Source organism: Podarcis bocagei, assembly GCF_964188305.1.
Source record: "Podarcis bocagei genome assembly, chromosome: 9".
NCBI lineage: Eukaryota > Metazoa > Chordata > Lepidosauria > Squamata > Lacertidae > Podarcis > Podarcis bocagei.
The window spans coordinates 7,591,864-7,612,147 of record NC_138134.1 but is presented as its reverse complement, the minus strand read 5'-3'; the positions used below and the strand labels follow the sequence as shown (position 1 = coordinate 7,612,147).

The window sequence follows — 20,284 nt, the reverse complement described above, 5'->3', positions numbered from 1 at the left end:
GCAGATTATACAACAGTGCAATTATACCCAAAACCAAGCGGAAATGATCTGCTAATGAGTTGCACTAGATTTCCCCTACCAGAAGCCCCTGCAACAGCTCCCGGATTGGAGGAGGCTGAGCTATGTCATTCCTCTGTTGTGAATATACAGTCGAACTTCAACTTGCCACCACATCTTCTCACGGCCGTTCCAAGTCGCGACCGCGGCAAACCCGGAAGTAACCAGCGGGTTTGCTGCCGTTCGCGCATGCGCAGGAGCGTCAAACCCAGAAGTATCCAGCGGTTTGCCGCCGTTTATGCATGCGCAGGAGCAGCAATAGCCGTTCACACATGCGCAGGAGCGGCAATCGCTGTTTGTGCATGCACAGAAGCGGGGAATTGCCGCCTGTGCACAACAGCGCCTCTCCCAGCGACCTGTTTCAAACTCCGGACGGACCTCCGGAATGGATTATGGTCGCAAATAGAGGTTCCATTGTATCAAGAGAACCCTCTCTTTGACACAGGCCTTGACACCCAGAGCAGAAAGATCTCCTCCAGCGGTGGCATACGCGAAGCCTACTCGCTGTTTGGAATCGGGGCTGAGACCGTGGCCTGAATCTACAGCGGCATTTCCAGAAAGCAAATCAGTGTATAAAAGGCCTCATAGTAGCTGCTCTGCTATATGTTCCTAGCAGAACTTGAAAAAGCACATAAGTGACAACGCAGACAATTCCCACTGTGTTGCCTGTTGCCAGGCCAGGATCCAGAAACCAGCATAAGGCAGCTATGTGAGCATCGTCCAGGAGTTTATACCCCCTTTTGCCTCAGCAGCACATGGCTGAGAAGGGAGGAGGATGTTCTGTATCAGGAATGTTGCTGTGCCTTCACCTGCCTGGGTCTGGTGGAAACAGCAGCAGTACCTGAAAAGCAATAGCAGTTAGTTAGATGGCTTGCAGGCCAGACATGTAGGCGTTGGGAACCAACAGTCCCATACAAACTTAAGAACCCCCCTGCTGGATCAGGCCAATGACCCAATTAGTCCAGCACCCTGGTCTCACAGTGGCCAACCAGAAGCCCCAATGGGAAACCCACAAACAAGCTGAGCACAAGAGCCTTATAGTGGTTTCCAGCAACTGGTATTCAGAAGCATTGCTGCCTCTGGCCATGGAGGCGGCAGAGCCGAGCCATCATGCACAAATTCTCCTCTATGAATTTGTCCAATCCTCTTTTAAAGCCGCCATCTAGGTCGGTGCCCACCACTGCCTCCTGTGGGAGTGAGTTCCATAGTTCCAACTCTGCGCTGCCCAGTTCCCATCACACATTGCAAATGGTCGGGAATGATGGTCGCTGGCACCCAGCAAGGTCTAGGCCAGTGGTTAACAAACCTTTGGGGGCCACACCCTGCCCCACCAATTCCATAGAACCATCCCAGTGCTGTGCCCCACCCTATAAAAAACATTATTCAAAAGAGTGGTTTGCCCAACCTACTAAGGAAGATGATAACACAGTACAGTTCAACTTGGTAACCATTAGTTGTACGTTTCTTAAAAATCCAATATAAATTATTTAATTCAGCAAAACTGAGGAATTTGATCCAGTGATAGCAGCTTTTCAAAATCCAATAATCATTTCCACCTTCTGTGCCCCCCTTCCAAACTCTGAAGCCAGATCACATCTCTTCTTACCCCTGGTTTTCCGGGTTGATTTACGCCTCTTCTGGGATTCAGCCACAGCCACTGTGTTATCTGGTGCTGGAGATTGCTGCAAGGCAGAAACCTTTGTCCGAGTTCTGGCGTTTGGTACCTTGGCTTCCTTAACCATAGTGTGGTCCTCTGTTTGGGGGACAATTCTCTTCCCTTTCTTCCTTCCAGACTTCCTTGTTCCCACAACATCTTTCTGAGGAATACTGGCCACAGTCTCCAGTTTTGTGACCTAGGAGAGACAAAACAGAGCTGAATTTCACCTCCACAATTCAAGTGTGCGCCTGTGAGATAGAATAATGGAACTGTAGGGGTTGAAGGTCTCAAACCCCACAATTGCAGGAATCACAGAGACAGACGGAGATAAACAAAGAACGATGGGGGAAACTCATTATTTGAATTCCTCTCTTGCTTCCCTATGGAATGCGAGGGCAGGCAAAGGCACTACAAAAAGTGAGGTTGGGAGAAACTGGATTAATAACATGAAATTTAACAACAAATTGGAACTGCATGTGTGAGAAGAATGGAATGGAAAGAGAAAGAGGGGGAAGGACTATGTTGGAATACAGAACAAAACCAGCCCTGTGCTCTGCTATTTTCAAAGGAATGCAAAGGAACTGCGACAATTTGGAATGTAATCTAACTGGAAAGATAATGGACTATATTTTTTTCAGCTGAAAGGAGGAAAGGAGTCTGACCTCTGCAAGGTCAGAGGTTTTCCTATTAATCATTTGCAGTTTGGAATCAGAGCGCTCTTCCTAGGCTGGAAAAAAACGGCAAGGACAGTTTATTTGTTAGAACATAGGGGTATCTAACAAGCTCCTGAATCACAGGACAAAGTGACACAGAGGCTTTTGGAAAACTGTGAGACAACTGCTTCCCCGAGTCATGATGGGGAATATCAACAGTTGGAAGATTGAAGGGCACAACATTATATATGGTTGGGACAATATCATGGGAAAATTACTACATGCAGGAAAGAACAACAATTACAGCCCGAGTACCTTACTTGAAACTTTATGTTACTTAATATATTAACACCAATTGAAACCAAAAGACTGTAGTTGTTGCATAAGGGATTACTATCTTGAAGGGAATGTAACTGAAATTATTAAGATTTTGGAACGCAGAAAATTTTAAAGAAAGCAAAGAAGAACCCATCAAAACTAGCATGTGAGGAAGTCACTTTAACTGAATCATATAATTCAGTATATAAATAATTGGTTTTAATAATTGTTTTAATTGGATAAATTTGGCATTGTTATAATGAGGCTGTTATTGGAACGATATTGGAAAATCAATTTAAAAATTCTATTTTTTTAAAAAAAGAGCTGCCTTACCTTGGAGCTTGAGGTATCAGGGTCAGGTTTTACTTTCAACTGTCTCTTGCGTGGCTTTCCTCCTGCAAAACAAAACAAAAGGTCCAGTCCCAGTTTTGCCAGCGTTATCTTAAAATGTCTCTGTTGCGTCCAAAATCATAGAAGAGAAGAGGAAGCTGCCTCATTTGCCGACTGGTAGCGGCTCTCTGGTGTCTTAAGCACAGAGATGAGTCTATGCATATCTGATCCTTCTACCTAGAGAGACCTGGGATTGAACCTGTGACCTTCTGCATTCAAATTAAGGGCTCTGCAACTCAGCTATGGTTCTTTCAAAGATCCTCAGTGGGAAGATATTTAGCTCTCCCAGAAGCAGAGCGCCTCTGCAAATGTAGTAAACAGGAACCTGATACTTTGGAGCATATTTTATTTTCTTGCGATTTTGGCATTTATGCCAGAAGACAATTATTAGAGGCCTTACAACTTAACAGGCTCAATTCTATGCCACCAATGGTTCAGGACCTGCTCTCGGACAGGAATGATCAAATTACTTTAATACTGGCTGAATTTTTGAGTGCTGTCCATGTAGAAAGACTGGGCCATTATAAAGAGATTTAGTGGTTCTTAATTGATCGGTGATGTGGTAGTGTTATATTGTATTATTTATGCAAACTGATTTTCTCTGGAGTTAAAGATCTGACTGGGACAAACCCTGTTATGCTGAATTCGTATTTTGCACAATTTGTATACGGTGTTTGTTTGATAATGTGTGGTTTGCTATGCCTAATAAAGGATTGACCTTTTAAAGATCCTCAGTGCAGTTTGGGGTTTGTAGTCAACTAAGTAAAGAATAGACCCATAAAAACTTAACAGCCCTATGTTAGTCATGCCTATGTTACACCAGTGGTGGTGTAGTTGGTTAGAGTGTCACACTAGGGCTTGGGAGACCAGAGTTCGAATTCACCACTTCGTCATGAAACTCACTGGATGATCGTTGGGCCAGTCATTCACTTCCAGCCTAAGCTACTTCACAGGGTTGTAGGGATTAATTAAGATTGAGGGGGTGGGGAGCCATGTAAGTCACCTTGAGCTGCACGGAGAAGGTGGGATATCAATACAACAAATATTAACAGCAATGTGTCTACTCTGAGTAGCACCTCCACAACCTACCACCTTTTGCCTTTGAGCAACCAACCTACATCTCCCAATCAAGCGCTGTAGAAGTTGGCCTTGTTTTGGAGGCACATCAGGGTATATTAAGCTGAAAGAATTTCTCAAGGAAGAGCAAGGTGCCTCCCTGTTTAAAAGCCTAAATCTTTACTTAACAAGCCCTGTGAGAGGCTGGATCAAAAACTATTTGCTCCCTTCGCAACCCAATGTATTGGTATCCAGGAGAAATCACTGACAGGCAATCCAAGTGGCCCTCGATACTCACCTTTTGGGGCCATCGGTCCAGGATTGCCCTGCAAGGGAAGAAGATGGCCCAGAATGTAATCAGTACAAAAAACAAAAACCTCATCTTGAGTTTTGGTGCTGGGAACATAAGACACAAACAACTAGGTAAAGCTAAAGGTAAAGGGACCCCTGACCATTAGGTCCAGTTGTGGCTGACTCTGGGGTTGTGGCGCTCATCTCGCTTTATTGGCCGAGGGAGCCGGCGTACAGGTTCCGGGTCATGTGGCCAGCATGACTAAGCCGCTTCTGGCGAACCGGAGCAGCGCATGGAAACAATAGAATCATAGAATCATAGAGTTGGAAGAGACCACAAGGGCCATCGAGTCCAACCCCCTGCCAAGCAGGAAACACCATCAGAGCACTCCTGACATATGGTTGTCAAGCCTCTGCTTAAAGACCTCCAAAGTAGGAGACTCCACCACACTCCTTGGCAGCAAATTCCACTGTCAAACAGCTCTTACTGTCAGGAAGTTCTTCCTAATGTTTAGGTGGAATCTTCTTTCTTGTAGTTTGGATCCATTGCTCCATGTCCACTTCTCTGGAGCAGCAGAAAACAACCTTTCTCCCTCCTCTATGTGACATCCTTTTATATATTTGAACATGGCTATCATATCACCCCTTAACCTCCTCTTCTCCAGGCTAAACATGCCCAGCTCCCTTAGCCGTTCCTCATAAGGCATCGTTTCCAGGCCTTTGACCATTTTGGTTGCCCTCCTCTGGACACGTTCCAGTTTGTCAGTGTCCTTCTTGAACTGTGGTGCCCAGAACTGGACACAGTACTCCAGGTGAGGTCTGACCAGAGCAGAATACAGTGGCACTATTACTTCCCTTGATCTAGATGCTATACTCCTATTGATGCAGCCCAGAATTGCATTGGCTTTTTTAGCTGCCGCGTCACACTGTTGGCTCATGTCAAGTTTGTGGTCAACCAAGACTCCTAGATCCTTTTCACATGTACTGCTCTCAAGCCAGGTGTCCCCCATCTTGTATTTGTGCCTCTCTTTTTTTTTGCCCAAGTGCAATACTTTACATTTCTCCCTGTTAAAATTCATCTTGTTTGTTTTGGCCCAGTTCTCTAATCTGTCAAGGTCATTTTGAAGTGTGATCCTGTCCTCTGGGGTGTTAGCCACCCCTCCCAGTTTGGTGTCATCTGCAAATTTGATCAGGATGCCCTTGAGTCCATCATCCAAGTCATTGATAAAGATGTTGAATAAGACCAGGCCCAAGACAGAACCCTGTGGCACCCCACTAGTCACTCTTCTCCAGGATGAAGAGGAACCATTGATGAGCACCCTTTGGGTTCGGTCAGTCAGCCAGTTACAAATCCACTGAGTGGTAGCATAGTCAAGACCGCATTTTACCAGCTTCTTTACAAGAATATCATGGGGCACCTTGTCAAATGCCTTACTGAAATCAAGGTAGGCTACATCCACTGAGTTCCCTTCCTCTACCAGGCTTGTAATTCTGTCAAAAAACGAGATCAGGTTAGTCTGACATGACTTATTTTTCAGAAATCCATACTGACTATTGGTGATCACAGCATTCCTTTCTAGGTGCTCACAGACTGTTTGCTTAATGATCTGCTCCAGAATCCTCCCTGGTATTGATGTCAGACTGACTGGGCGGTAATTATTTGGGTCCTCTCTTTTCCCCTTTTTGAAAATAGGGACATTTGCCCTCCTCCAGTCTGCCGGGACTTCGCCTGTTCTCCAGGAATTCTCAAAGATGACTGCCAGTGGTTCTGAGATCACATCTGCCAGTTCTTTTAATACTCTTGGATGCAGTTCATCTGGCCCTGGAGACTTGAATACATCTAGACTAGCCAAGTATTCTTGTACTATCTCCTTAGTTATTCTGGGCTGTGTTTCCTCTGCTGAATCATTTGCTCCAATTTCTTCAGGTCGGGCATTGTTTTCTTTATCGGAGAAGACTGAGGCAAAGAAGGCATTGAGGAGTTCAGCCCTTTCTGTGTCCCCTGTTTGCATTTCACCATCTTCTCCTCTGAGTGACCCCACTGTTTCTTTGTTCTTCCTTTTGCTACGAACATACCCATAAAAGCCTTTTTTGTTGCTTTTAACCTCTCTAGCAAGCCTGAGTTCATTCTGTGCTTTAGCTTTTCTGACTTTGTGTCTACACGTGCTGGCTATTTGTTTGAATTCCTCTTTGGTGGTTTCCCCCCTTTTCCATTTTTTGTACACATCCTTTTTTAATCTTAACTCAGTTAAAAGTTCTTTAGATAGCCACCCTGGCTTCTTTAGGCACCTTCCATGTTTCCGTCTCATTGGTATTGCCTGAAGTTGTGCTTTTACTATCTCCCTCTTAACAAACTCCCAGCCATCATGAACTCCCTTTCCTTTTAGTATTACTGTCCATGGGATCTCACCCAGCACTTCCCTAAGTTTTATGAAGTCGGCTTTCTTAAAGTCAAGAAATTGAGTCCTAGTATGCTTGGCTGCTCCTTTCTGCTGTATAAACGCCGTTTACCTTCCCGCCAGGGCAGTACTATTTATCTACAGTGGTACCTCAGGTTAAGTACTTAATTCGTTCCGGAGGTCCGTTCTTAACCTGAAACTGTTCTTAACCTGAAGCACCACTTTAGCTAATGGGGCCTCCCGCGGCTGCTGCACCGCCAGAGCATGATTTCTGTTCTCATCCTGAAGCAAAGTCCTTAACCCGAGGTGCTATTTCTGGGTTAGCGGAGTCTGTAACTTGAAGCGTATATAACCTGAAGTGTATGTAACCCAAGGTACCACTGTACTTGCACTTTGACGTGCTTTCAAACTGCTAGGTGGGCAGGAGCAGGGACCAAGCAACGGGAGCTCACTCCGTCGCGAGGATTCAAACCGCCGACCTTCTGATCGGCAAGTCCTAGGCTCTGTGGTTTAACCCTCAGGTTATTTCATGCTGTTTTCCAGATGCCAAGATTTACAGACCATGACATTTTTAAATGCTCACAGAGGGCCACATGTTCTCCAACCTTGAAGGAAGAGGGGCCAACACACTGCAACACCCCACCCCCAGGAAAGAAACTGGTGTCCTTCCCTCAGGCTCCTACCTGGAACCAGACGGTCCTGCCGTTGGCATCGCGCAGGGTCTGCATGCCTGAGACGAAATAGCACTGAGTCCACTCCAGGAACATGGTGTAATCAGACGTCCTAACGGGATCATAACCTTTACCACCTATTGGGAAGAAGGCAAGGAGAAATGTGAATGCAGAACTGCATTCCCACCCTATCAAGCTGTACACACTAACCCTGTACAGTAGTATCTTGGTTTAAGACTATAATCCAGTCTTAAAACAAAGCGGACTTAAAACAAGGTGTGCTTTGCCATAGAAAGAAATTGAAAATGGATTGATCCGTTCTAGACAATGAAAAACACCCCCCTAAACAGCAATTAAACATGAATTTTACTGTCTAACAAGACCATTGATCCATAAAATGAAGGCAATAATCAATGTTACTGTACTATAAAATAAATAAGACAGTATTGTAGATGAAAAAAATTAACATTTATTTTTTTTCTTACGTGCACTGATGATAGTCATTGTTTGGATGGGGGGCTTTTATCCATTTCTGCAGTCACACCACAATCAACCAGTAGCTGAACTGGGTTCCGCACAGTCACAAAAACAAGTCACAAAAACCAAGTCACAAGCCACAGTCACAGGTCAGTCCCATAAAATGAAGTCACAGTCAAAAAACCGAAAAAGCCACACAAACCAAAATGCAAAAAAAGCAAAAACAAAACCTCCAAATATCACCTCTGTGTTGCACCCGGAGCACTCATTTCTGGGTTGCAATTGGACTTAGTCCAAAACGGACTTATAATAGACTGGACTTTAGTCAAGGTACCACTGTAGCTGTTTACTTGGGAGGAGAAGCAACAAGTTGACGGGTAGCAAGGTTTGCCTCCACCCCTCCTCGAATTTCACTCCAACCCTACAAATCCACTTAGATGCTTTTAAAAAAACTAGCAGTGTATAAATTTTATGAAATAAAAATCCATCCACCCCCCTCAAACCTACACACTTTTGCAGCCCTTGAATGATACACAGAATATGGGGGGTGGGAATCATTTTGGGTTGTCCTCAACCTGGTCCTTACCCAGATTCACAACCTCCATGGGCACCAGGTGACAGAGCTCCAGCAGGTCGGGGTTCTCCTGTTTCAGCTTCACCTTTTTCCTAGAGGTTAGTCCAGGTGCCTGCAAGGGGAAGGCCAGCAGTCAAGGGAGGCCGAGCAAAAGAGGACCCAACTAAGGTGCTTCCCATACAGCCTTCATCCTTCCTCCAGGTTATCTCACACATACACCCAAAGACTAATGTGCTAAAAAATGAAACTCAATGGGAGTGCTGGGAAGCAGGGCTCCCTCCATTGGCGCCATCAGGCTTCCTCTCCCCTCAGCTCTCCCCTGGAGCCAGGCATCCCCCCAGGTGACCTCAGTAGGGCAGATAGGAAGCAGAAGGCTCGTGTCATCAGCTTTGCTGGAGGCCCAGCTCCATCGGTGTGATGGCTTGTGAATGCTCTTCGCAAGAAATGCCTCTGCTCACTCAGAGATACATAGAAACAGTCTTTATTTTACATATCTCTATGTGGGACAAGAAGCTACAGTTAGAACTGGATATGGAACAACTGACTGGTTCAAAATTGGGAAAGGAGTACGACAAGGCTGTATATGGTCTCCCTGCTTATTTAACTTAAATGCAGAATTCATTATGCGAAAGGCTGGGCTGGATGAATCCCTAGCCAGAATTAAGATTGCCAGAAGAAATAACAACCTCGGATATGCAGATGACACAACCTTGATGGCAGAAAGTGAGGAGGAATTAAAGAACCTTTTAATGAGGGTGAAAGAGGAGAGCGCAAAATATGGTCTGAAGCTCAACATCAAAAAAACGAAGATCGTGGCCACTGGTCCCATCACCTCCTGGCAAATAGAAGGGGAAGAAATGGAGGCAGTGAGAGATTTTACTTTCTTGGCCTCCATGATCACTGCAGATGGTGACAGCAGCCACAAAATTAAAAGACACCTGCTTCTTGGGAGAAAAGCAATGACAAACCTAGACAGCATCTTAAAAAGCAGAGACATCACCTTGCCAACAAAGGTCCGTATAGTAAAAGCTATGGTTTTCCCAGTAGTGATGTATGGAAGTGAGAGCTGGACCATAAAGAAGGCTGATCGCCGAAGAACTGATGCATTTGAATTATGGTGCTGGAGGAGACTCTTGAGAGTCCCATGGACTGCAAGAAGATCAAACCAATCAATTCTGAAGGAAATCAGCCCTGAGTGCTCACTGGAAGGACAGATCCTGAAGCTGAGGGTCCAAGACTTTGGTCACCTCATGAGAAGAGAGGACCCCCTGGAAAAGACCCTGGTGTTGGGAAAGATGGAGGACACAAGGAGAAGGGGACGACAGAGGACGAGATGGTTGGACAGTGTTCTCGAAGCTACGAACATGAGTTTGACCAAACTGCGGGAGGCAGTGGAAGACAGGAGTGCCTGGCGTGCTCTGGTCCATGGGGTCACGAAGAGTCGGACATGACTAAATGACTAAACAACAACACAGGCAGCGTATTACAATAATGTATCTGAATCCTCCGGCTCAGATTCTGGGAGTGGCTTACGCCAGCTTCTTCTCCAACAGAAAAAGCGGGGAAGTTTCACGTGATGCCTCTCCCCCCTCTTCTTTAACTCTCTCCTTTCCCTGGCAGACAGAATAGGCATTGTCTCACTGTCTGTGCCAGAACTTCCTGTGCGGTGCTGAGGCTCTGGTTCAACATCTGAGAGCCGTCCCACCTCCTGGCTCTCCCCTCCTTCCTCAATCGCCACTTCCTGCCCACCTCCCTCTGCCTGTTCCTGCTCCTCCACTGCAATCTCTGGCAATACCATGGCAACCGGGCACCTCCTGCCCCTGAACTGTGCCAGTCGCTCATGAGAGGAACTACAGTGGTACCTCTGGTTGCGAACGGGATCCATTCCGGAGGCCCGTTCGCAACATGAAAAAAAAGCGCAACCTGAAGCGCCGTATCTGTGCAGGTTTGCAGCGCAATTTAGCCCTTCTGCGCATGCGTGAGCGGCGAAACCTGGAAATAACCCTTTCCGGTACTTCCGGGTCGCCGTGGGACGCAACCTGAAAGAACGTAACATGAAAGAACGTAACATGAGGTATGACTGTACTGTTTAGAAATTGGTGCCTGAGTTTGGGTTTGGAGTTTCCTCTTCCCTCCCTGTTCCTTTTCCTGTGTGTGTGTGTGTGTGTGTGTGTGTGTGTGTGTGTGTGTGTGTGTGTGTTTTAGACTGTAAGCTGCTCTGGGAGCCTTTTTGTCTGAGGAGCCTGGCACAAGTGGCTCTAAATAAATACAGTGGTGCCTCGCAAGACGAAAAGAATCCGTTCTGTGATTCTCTTCGTCTAGCGGTTTTTTTCGTCTTACGAAGCAAGCCCATTGCGGGGCACCACTGTAAATAAATAAATAAGAAAGAAGCTATTCTCGTGAGTAAGCTGGATGCATGAGTGAAGCTACGCCAAGTAGCTTTGCCCCACATCCCCACACCGCACATGTCAGATAGTCTGGCTCCCTCATGTCCATGCAAACATCTGCAGAGATGCAGCCAAGGTTTCCATAATGTTTTGAGCCTTGCATGATCACAATTCCAGGTGGTATCAATATGCACCCAAAGGTTTTCTCCCTGCAGGCATGCACACTGAAGAAGGGCGTGGGAACATACGCACAGCCTGCTAGACCAGGCCAATGGCGGATATAGTCCAGCATCCTGATCTCACTGCAGCCAACCAAATGCCTGAACCAGAACCTGAACACAAGGGCACTCTCCCTGCACTCCTGTGTCTTCCAGCCACTGGTATCTAGAATTAACAGTAGCCTTCAATAGCTCTCTCTTTATCTCATCCTCTTTCAAAGCCATCTAGGAGACAGTTCCATAATTTAACTATGCACCATGTGAAAAAGTACTTTATATTAACTGTCCCAAATCAGTTTCGTTGGATGTCCATGAATTCTAGTGTTACAAGAAATGGAGAAAAATGTTTCTCTGCTCATTACAGTCATTCTGGACTCACAGCTGTCCATGGAGGCGCAGGTCAATTCTGTGTCCAGGGCAGCTGTCTACCAGCTCCACCTGGTACGCAGGCTAAGACCCTACCTGCCCGCAGACTGCCTCACCAGAGTGGTGCATGCTCTGGGTATCTCCCGCTTGGACTACTGCCATGCGCTCTATGTGGGGCTACCTTTGAAGGTGATCTGGAAACTACAACTAATCCAGAATGCGGCAGCTAGACTGGTGACTGGGAGCGGCCACTGAGACCACATAACTACGGTCTTGAAAGACCTACATTGGAGGAGGAGGTTCTGGGACAATATGGAATACAGGAACTTAAAATAAAGAAATATGATTGGGGCCTCCGTTTGGACTTTGATTTTGAAGATACAGGCTTTGTGGAAATTCTCCAGCAGTTGCTTTCAAATCTCCTTGTGGGAAGAGAATATGTTTTGATGGTGAAAGATCTTTTTCCAGACTCGACGACTGACATAAAGGACTACCAACAAGACCGGCGGAGAGGGACTGAAAGAGACTTGAAAGCCTCGGACGTGAGGAACCCAGGCTGAGAATCTTGACTTTGGATTTTTATTGGGAAGGGACAAAAACCGGGGATGGGAGGGAGGGAAGAGGAGATTCTTAAAAACTCTTAAGACTTTTAGGGTTGGTTAATATGACTTTTAATTAAGATAAAATGAAAAATCGATGGAAGAGAACTTAAGTCCAACTTAGGAAAATCAATATTTTTAATAGAAAAGAGGTAATAAAATGAATAAGATGGTTAAGAGGAGAAATACCAACTTGCTGATATAATCTTGGGAATTGGGATGCATGAGGGGGGGCGGGGGGAAGTCAGGGAACAAGGTTATGAAACGAGGATCTGCTGAATTTATACATGTTTGTGTCTTGTGTTATTTTTGTGTTTGTATTGTCTTTATAAAAGCGGAAAACCCAATAAAAATTTTATAAAAAAAAAAAAAAGAAAGACCTACATTGGCTCCCAGTATGTTTCCAAGCACATCTCAAAGTGTTGGTGCTGACCTTTAAAGCCCTAAACGGCCTCAGCCCAGTATACCTAAAGGAGCGTCTCCACCCCCATTGTTCTACCCGGACACTGAGGTCCAGCTCCAAGGGCCTTCTTCTGGTGGTTCCCTCGCTACGAGAAGCCAAGTTACAGGGAACCAGGCAGAGGGCCTTCTCGGTAGTGGCACCCACCCTGTGGAACGCCCTCCCACCAGATGAAGGCAGCCCTGTTTAGGGAAGCTTTTAATGTTTAATAGGTTTTTGTATTTTAGTGTTCTGTTGGAAGCCGCCCAGAGTGGCTGGGGAAACCCAACCAGATGGGTGGGGTATAAATAATAAATTATTAATTATTAATTATTATTATTATTATTATTATTATTATTATTATTATTATTATTATCCATGCTGTGCTTAATTTTATAAATGTCTTATCTTGTTGCCTCTTCCTTGCCTTTTCTCTAAACTAAAAAGTCCCAAACATTGCGAACTTCATTCGTAGGAGTGTCACTCCACCCACCCCCCGATCATTTTGGCCCCCCTTTTCTGAATCTTACCCAACTCTAAAACATCCTTTTGGAGGTGCAGCTCCCAATTCCCCAGCCATTGGCTGAGGCAGCTGGAACCAATGGGAGCTGTGGTCCAGCGACACCCAAAGACCTAAAGCGGAAGGACAGTGACCTCTTCCACATGATGGGATGAGAAAGGTTGAGCAACAGAGCAAGAAAACTCCCTCCTTGTTTATAGGAAGCCTGGGGTCAGGAAGCAGGGTGCTAACTGAACCTGTGGTCTGATCCAGCGGTCTCCTCCTCGCGTCCTCTCACCTGTTCCTGGGGCTTCAGGTCCTCCAGAACAGTCCGTGCCTTCTCAAAGGGAGGGATTTTCAACCTGGAAGAGGCCACAGGAATGATTTCAAATGACTGCCAAAGAGTTGGAACGGTGAAACTTCAGTGACACTGCGCAAATTTCATAAAATTTGATTTTTAAAAAGCCTCAAAAACGGTTTACAAGAAAAATACAACAATGAAGTTACCAATAAGAATTAACAACAATTTAAGACTTGCGAAAAGTTTTAATAAACTAGAAACAGGTTAAATTTTGCATTATACGCTACCTACCTGAGCACAACCCACCCAAGACAGCCCACGATATCAAACACAACATAATTAACAACCGTTAAAGTAAGCCCCAATTGCAGCAATTTTTCAAAAAAAGCACTTTTCAAAAGGCTAGTGAAAAACATGACACGACAGCAATGTCAGAACTCAAAAACTCTCCCTTTGAGGACAGCTCCTTAAAAGGCCTTGATGGTTAAAGAAAAGGGATGGTATCCACAATATACAAAATACTACTCCAAAATCCCACAAACCCCCTAGACACAATAAAAAAAGGGAGAATGACATAGGCTATGAGATTAACCCCACTCAATGGACCAGAGTGTGGTCTAAACCCCCCTTTAAATCCATATCAACGAAAAGAAAAGAACTCACTCTGAAACTCACCTACAGGTGGTACCTAACACCAAGAAAACTAGCGCTAATACGCCCAGGAACCTCACCAAAATGCTGGAGAAGGTGCACCTCCACAGGCACATACCTCCACATGTGGTGGGAGTGCTCCAAAATCCAACTATTCTGGACAACAGCCACATGAGAAATATGTAAAATAACTAAGCAACTATTAGACATCACCCCAAGATTGGCCCTACTAAACATCTTCCAAGACAACAATGCCCATTTACACCACAAAGAATTCATAACCCACCTACTTTCAGCAGCCAGAAACACCATAACCAGACACTGGAGAGACCTGTCAGGAGTAAGCATGGACCAATGGTACCAAATAGTATGGGAAACAGCCCTACTAGAAAAATTAACCAATAAACTGAAACTGACATGGGGACAAACAGAAGAAGACACCTTTACCCCGGTATGGCAGCCCAACAAGACAATGATAAAAATCCACCAACGGCATACAAATCAATATGGCTAACCTGATCCAAAACACCCACCCACCTCACTCACACACGAAAACAAAGATCACCACAGCCAATCACAAACAAACAACCACACCCTAGGCCCGGGGTCTTCAACCTTTAAGACAAAAAGAGCCACTTGGACCCGTTTCCGAAGGAAAAAAAAACTGGGAGCCGCAAAATTCGTCATTATAAAAATAACTTTTTTGTCACTTTTTTATTATTTCTTTGTTTGACCCCTCAGAATTACTCCTCCTCATAGAAATAAACGTTAAATTAACAAGTTACCTTTTTTTGTGTGTGTGTTCTTCACTCCCCTTCAAAACAGTGACCAGCGTACATGCCCCCTTTCAATGCAGTGACCAGCGTACATGCCCCTTACAATGTAGCGGGCGGGCGGGCGGGAAGGTGACGGCGGAACGGTGCGTGACTAATGCACGCACCGCCCCCATGCGACGTCACAGCCAGTACAGCGCCCGCCACAATGGGGAGTGTCAGGGCGCCCAATGCGCCTCCTCCCCTCGCTAGTATCCGCCCCGGAGCCGCGGCAAAGGTGTAAAAGAGCCACATGCAGCTCCGGAGCCGCAGGTTGCAGACCCCTGCCCTAGGCCAACCCCAACCTCTCTCACCACCAAAGGGTCACAAGTGAACAGCACAAGCAACACTGACACCAAACCCTACATACATTAAGCATAATAGAAACATCTCCACCCGACCCCACCCCCACCCATCTTCCCTCCCTCCAACCCCCTTTTTTTCCCCTCTCCCCCTAATGCCTCAACAAATGAAACGGATTTGTAAAAATGTTACATGGAAAAAATACGAGAGACATTACACTTACTTCTGTAAAACAAGAAAATCTTTAATAAAAATAAATAAATACATAAAAGAATATCTGCTTCAATTTTGCAGCATAGAGGTCATGTGCAGCTTCACAGAGAGGGAGTTGCACAAGCTGGAGGACACCACAGAAGAGGAGTCATCGCTTGTGCCCACGATTATAGTGGTGCCTCGCAAGACGAAATTAATCCGTTCCGCAAGTCTCTTCGTCTTGCGGTTTTTTTGTCTTGCGAAGCACGGCTATTAACGGCTTAGCGGCTTAAAGAAAAAGGAAACAAACTCACAAGAACTCACAAGAGCAAGCCCATAGGGAAATTCGTCTTGTGGAACGACTCAAAAAACGCAAAACCCTTTCGTCTAGCAAGTTTTTCATCTAGCGAGTTTTTCGTCTTGCGGGCACCACTGTACAGAGGTTTCCAGGACCAGAGCGACCTGGGCAGGAATGCTCCCAGCCTGGCAGACTCTGCTCCCCGGGCACAAGCGAGAGTCAGACACCTGCTCACCTGTAGAGAATCTCAGCCCGGAGGTAATTGCCAACACCGTTGAAAAACCTCTGGTTTAGCAGAGCCTCGCAGATGGGCTTGTCAAAAGCCTTGTCCGAGAGGTTCCTCAGCACATTTTCCCTGGAAGAGAGGAGGGCTTGTTAAAAGGGCCGCTTAGCATCAGTCTTTTTTATCCAAAGGGCCACATCACAACCTAGCGGGGGGTTGGGGGCAAAGGCAAAAGTGGCCTGGCAAGCAAGAGGTGTTATCCCAGTTCAAGGGCACATTCCAGCCTGGCCAAAGGTCTCAAAGAGGTTGCTGAGAGGGGCATGATTTGACAAGAGACCCAAGGGCCAGGTGAAGAGGGGGCTGCATTTGCTGTGAGGCTCCCCAAGCCCTGGGCTTAACAGGAGCCTAAAGCTTTGCACAAACACATGCTGGAAACGAAATGGCAGTGTGACATAGTGGTTAGCGTGTTGGAGAGCAGGGTTCAAATCCTGACTCAGCTATGACGCTTACTGGGTGACCCTGGGCCAGAATAACAGCTATAGGGACAGCAGCCGTGGGCCCAGGGAGGAGCGTATGAAGTAAAGCCGGTTTTCCACATAGGCAAAGTGGTACTTCACACATTTTCATTTTGGGAACAAAGCACCTTCACAGCGAAGCCTAAGGGCTAAATGAGAGCCATTCATTTACCCAGCCAATCACCAGTCAGAGCCTGCTGTTTCCCACACCAATCAAAACAAATCTATCTGATCCAGCCCCACCTAGAAATATGGAGATCTTTTATATACAAATATATTTTAATTCTATTACTATTTCTATTACTATTTCATTGGGTTTTTGTTTTTTTATAACTACGGGGTTGCCTTGCCCCCCCCCCCCATGTTTTCAGCTGCTCCTATTTAATATGAAAGCCGCCTCGAGTTCCTGTTGGGGAAAAGGTGGGGTATAAATAAAGTCAGAACAAGGCCATCTCTCATTTTTGAAGGGTCTTTTCTTTTCCCAAGATGTCAAGAGGAAGCCAGTTGCTTTCATAAATGAATGAGGGGGGCAGGCGAGAATTCTACCATGAACCACCAATAATTTTCTTAAGTCAATAAAAAATAAATTAAAAAATAAATAAATGAATGAGTGTGGATGTGACGAAAGGGGCAGCAGAGGAGGTGGGAAATTCACCCAAATTGAGGGGCCAAAACAACTTTACCAGCCCCAGATATTATGCCTCTTGGGGGGGGGGCAGGGGACACTATTTGCTGCTCTGCCTCAGGCGGCAAAGCGCCTTGGGGGAGCCGCTATAGGCGATCCTCACCTGAACTTCTCATACTCCAATATCACACAGGGCCCTCGGTCCACCTGCCAGGAACTGCTCACCTCCCATCGGCCAAATCGGCGGAAGTCCACAAAGCAGAGAACGCGGGGCGGGCTTCCTCGGCTGTAGAAGCGCAGGTGCGCATGCTTTGGCATCTCGGACACGGGGACAAATTTGAAGTTGCCAGACATACCAAAACGGAAGATGATATCCATTGGCTCTTGAGCTGCCTGCTTCCCTCGGGATGCAGAGACCCGCCTTTTGGAAGGAGCCGGGCCCTCATGTCTGAGCGGCGTGAGGGTGAGCCTCAGCTCCTTGCCCCTCGACACGGCCGAGATCAGGTACCTGTCGCTCTCAAAGGGCACCTCCGGGTTCTTGCTCACTTCCGACTTTTCCACTTTACCTGAGAAAACGAGACCCCCGCATTCCTCGTTGATGTACCGGCTGTTTAGGAACAATTCTGGACCTTCCGGCATCCTAAAGACGTGGAGGAGCTGAGATAGGAGACACGGCTGAAGGAGCAAGAGGGAAAAGGTGAGTTTTAAAAATGTTTCTTAAAGAGAAGGGTGGAGAGCCTCGCACCTGGAGTCCCAATGAAGCCCTCCAGGTATCTGTATACAGTGGTACCTCAGGTTAAGAACTTACTGGTAATTTGTCCTGGAGGTCCGTTCTTAACCTGAAGCACCACTTTAGCTAATGGGGCCTCCCGCTGCTGCTGCGCAGCCGGAGCACGATTTCTGTTCTCATCCTAAAGCAAAGTTCTTAACCTGAGGTACTATTTCTGGGTTAGCGAAGTCTGTAACCTGAAGCGTCTGTAACCCAAGGTACCACTGTATGGCCCACAGGACTCTTCCCAGGCCACAGTCCTCACTGGCCCCACTCTGAACCCTCCAGGAGTGCTTTTACCTGGCTGAAATGTGTCCTTCAATTCTCCCGCTTGCCTAGAACGTGTAGAGACTTGCCCTACTGCACCAAAGTAAAAGGAAAGCTGTTGCTCCACCCACTTCTGCCTCTGGCCCCGCCCACCACTGGCATGCACCCCCCAAAGGATGCAGAGAAGGGAATGTGGCCCCCACAGGCCCAGACAGAGGGGGCGGAGGCCATATGGGGCACTTGATTCCAAAGGGGGCTTCGGTCAGCATATTTATCTATATTTTCCATGTTGTCTTTACAAGCAGACACGGTTCAAGCCTTGAAATAATGTTATTTGTCAGCATAACTTTTGTGAAAATTAGTTACATACTTATTTATAAGACTTATCCGCAGGGTAAAAAAAGGGGGGGCACATTATCTACCTGCCTGGCTCTGCAAGGCCCTGGGCTGGAAAAGGTTCCCTGGCCCTGATCCAAAAGGGTGAGATTCCCAGGTGGGAGAAGAGTAACGAACATCCATTAAAATATGCAGTTATAAAACAGCGAAAAGTAAACAAATGCAAACAGGAAGTCAGAGATTAAAGTCGCAGAAGGGAAGGAACAGCAAACCATTAAAGGACTGAAATCAGAGGTTGGAAATGGAGGTGTAGCAGAGATGACAGGTGATAAACGGGGGTCTGGGAAGAAGCCACTCAGCCGTCAATCTCACCTGGGGCTGCTGGCTGCCTCTCAGTCTGGGCATTAAGCAAAGAGGGAGGAAACCAAACGCAGCACATGGAGCTGCTCGGAGAGAAAAGCGGGATAGAATCGCAGTAAATAAATAAAATTAATTGAGGAAATGGCCAGCATAGAAATGCAGTATAGAACTCTGGAGGGGTTCGGGGGGGGGGGAGACGCCTCTTTCCACTTACGGTGATGCGTTGCCAAAGCCTGGGAGAATTCTGTGCTGTTTGCTGCTTTTTAAAAAATATTCTGTACCACCAACAGGGACGCCCAGGAATCCCTCTCCACGGGACACGGCGTCTATTTGGGCTTTCCTGGAGTCCTCTACCGTTGCCAACCTTCAATAAAATCTTAAAAATAAAGCTATAACGCGTGCTAGACGGAAGGATAGGAGATGGCGGCGCCGGAGATGGCTTCCAGGAGGAGCGAAAGGAAAGGCGCTCTGCGTATGCCCAGAGGCTCCCTTCGCGGCTTCTCCTTGAACCGCCCGAACGGCTGGTTGAATAACCGCAGCCCCGAGCGGTTCCAAGGACGCAGCGCCCGCGCGCTTCTAGCCGCCTCTCCCTTTTCCTCCGAGGGCGCAGCTGCCTGGATGGAGCCCGGCTCCGACCCACGAGGGAATCCGCGCAAGAAGCGCCCCTCGGCGGGCGGAGAGGCGCGTCGCTCGTCCCTTGTCGCGCGGAGGCTGCGCTTGCAAGTCTCCGAGGGGAGGGCGCGCGCGCTTCCACGCCCACGCAGGGGAGGATCCGTGCCAGGACAGAATCCGATTAGAGCTGGGGCGCGCCCGGCTCTGATCTCGAATTTGGGTGCCCCCAGGTGGTGTTGGGCTACGCCCCCCATCATCCCTGACATTGGTCCTGATGGCTAGGGATGATGGGAGTTGTAGTCCAGCGACCCCTGGGGGTACCCAAGTTGGAGGAAAGCCGGAGAAAGGAAACTTCTTCATCCTGCAGAGTCTACGGAACTCACTGCCACTGGAGGTGTGCGGTGACGGCGTGAAAATATTAGATAAGGTCACGGAGGAGGCGGCTAGGGAGCGCTTCTAGCCAGGAGGGCAACCCTCTGCTTCCCAGTACTGGTTGCTGGAAGCTACTGGAGAGGGCTGCCCGTGTGCTCAGCTCCTGGTGGTGGGCTTCCCATCGTGGGCGCCTAGTTGGCCATGGTTAAGAAGAGCAGGCGGGGCCCCATCCAGAAGACTCTGCTTATCCTGCTCTTATGCTGTCCTTTTTAAAGTACCCCAAGTTTATTCAGCGTTTAAGGATTGTTTTTTCTTTCATTTTCTTTAAAGTGAGGCAAGGGAAGGGATAAATAATGAAAAGTTAGGCACCGATTCTGACTGGGTCCTTTTTCTTCTAATCCCCTGCTTGTTGGGAGATTGTTCAAGGAGGAGGGGGAATCAATCGCCCCTTAAAATTGCTCTAATATTTTGATCTTGCTGTAACCTGCCTTGTGACCATATGGTGGTTAAGAAATCCCATTATTATTATTATTATTAAGCATAGCTTGGTGTTGGAGCATCCCCTTTGCCCACAGAAGGCCCCTGTTTCAACCCTGA

At 47.0% G+C, this 20,284-nt stretch overlaps 1 protein-coding gene and 1 long non-coding RNA gene across 3 annotated transcripts; one reads left to right on the top strand and one right to left on the bottom strand.

Annotated features, from left to right (window-relative positions):
• Positions 1-313: 313 nt before the first annotated feature.
• On the bottom strand, positions 314-19,442 carry NEIL1 (nei like DNA glycosylase 1). 2 transcript variants are annotated; one of them, XM_081207846.1, is made up of 10 exons: positions 18,918-19,429; positions 17,135-17,646; positions 15,844-15,963; positions 13,350-13,413; positions 8,556-8,655; positions 7,505-7,629; positions 4,430-4,457; positions 3,019-3,080; positions 1,664-1,910; positions 314-898 (listed from the first exon to the last, which is right to left on the bottom strand). In XM_081207846.1, exons 2-10 carry the CDS (start codon positions 17,608-17,610, stop codon positions 843-845), a joined length of 1,278 nt encoding a protein of 425 aa, XP_081063972.1. In that variant the 5' UTR covers positions 17,611-17,646; positions 18,918-19,429; the 3' UTR covers positions 314-842. The 2 variants fall into 2 exon arrangements, with proteins under 2 accessions (XP_081063972.1, XP_081063971.1); XM_081207845.1 differs by lacking the exon at positions 314-898 and having other exon boundaries at positions 924-1,910; positions 18,918-19,442.
• Positions 9,545-10,812, top strand: LOC308594687. Its single transcript, XR_014011561.1, has 2 exons — positions 9,545-9,772; positions 9,804-10,812. It is a non-coding gene; the product is annotated as an uncharacterized lncRNA (long non-coding RNA).
• Positions 19,443-20,284: the final 842 nt, after the last annotated feature.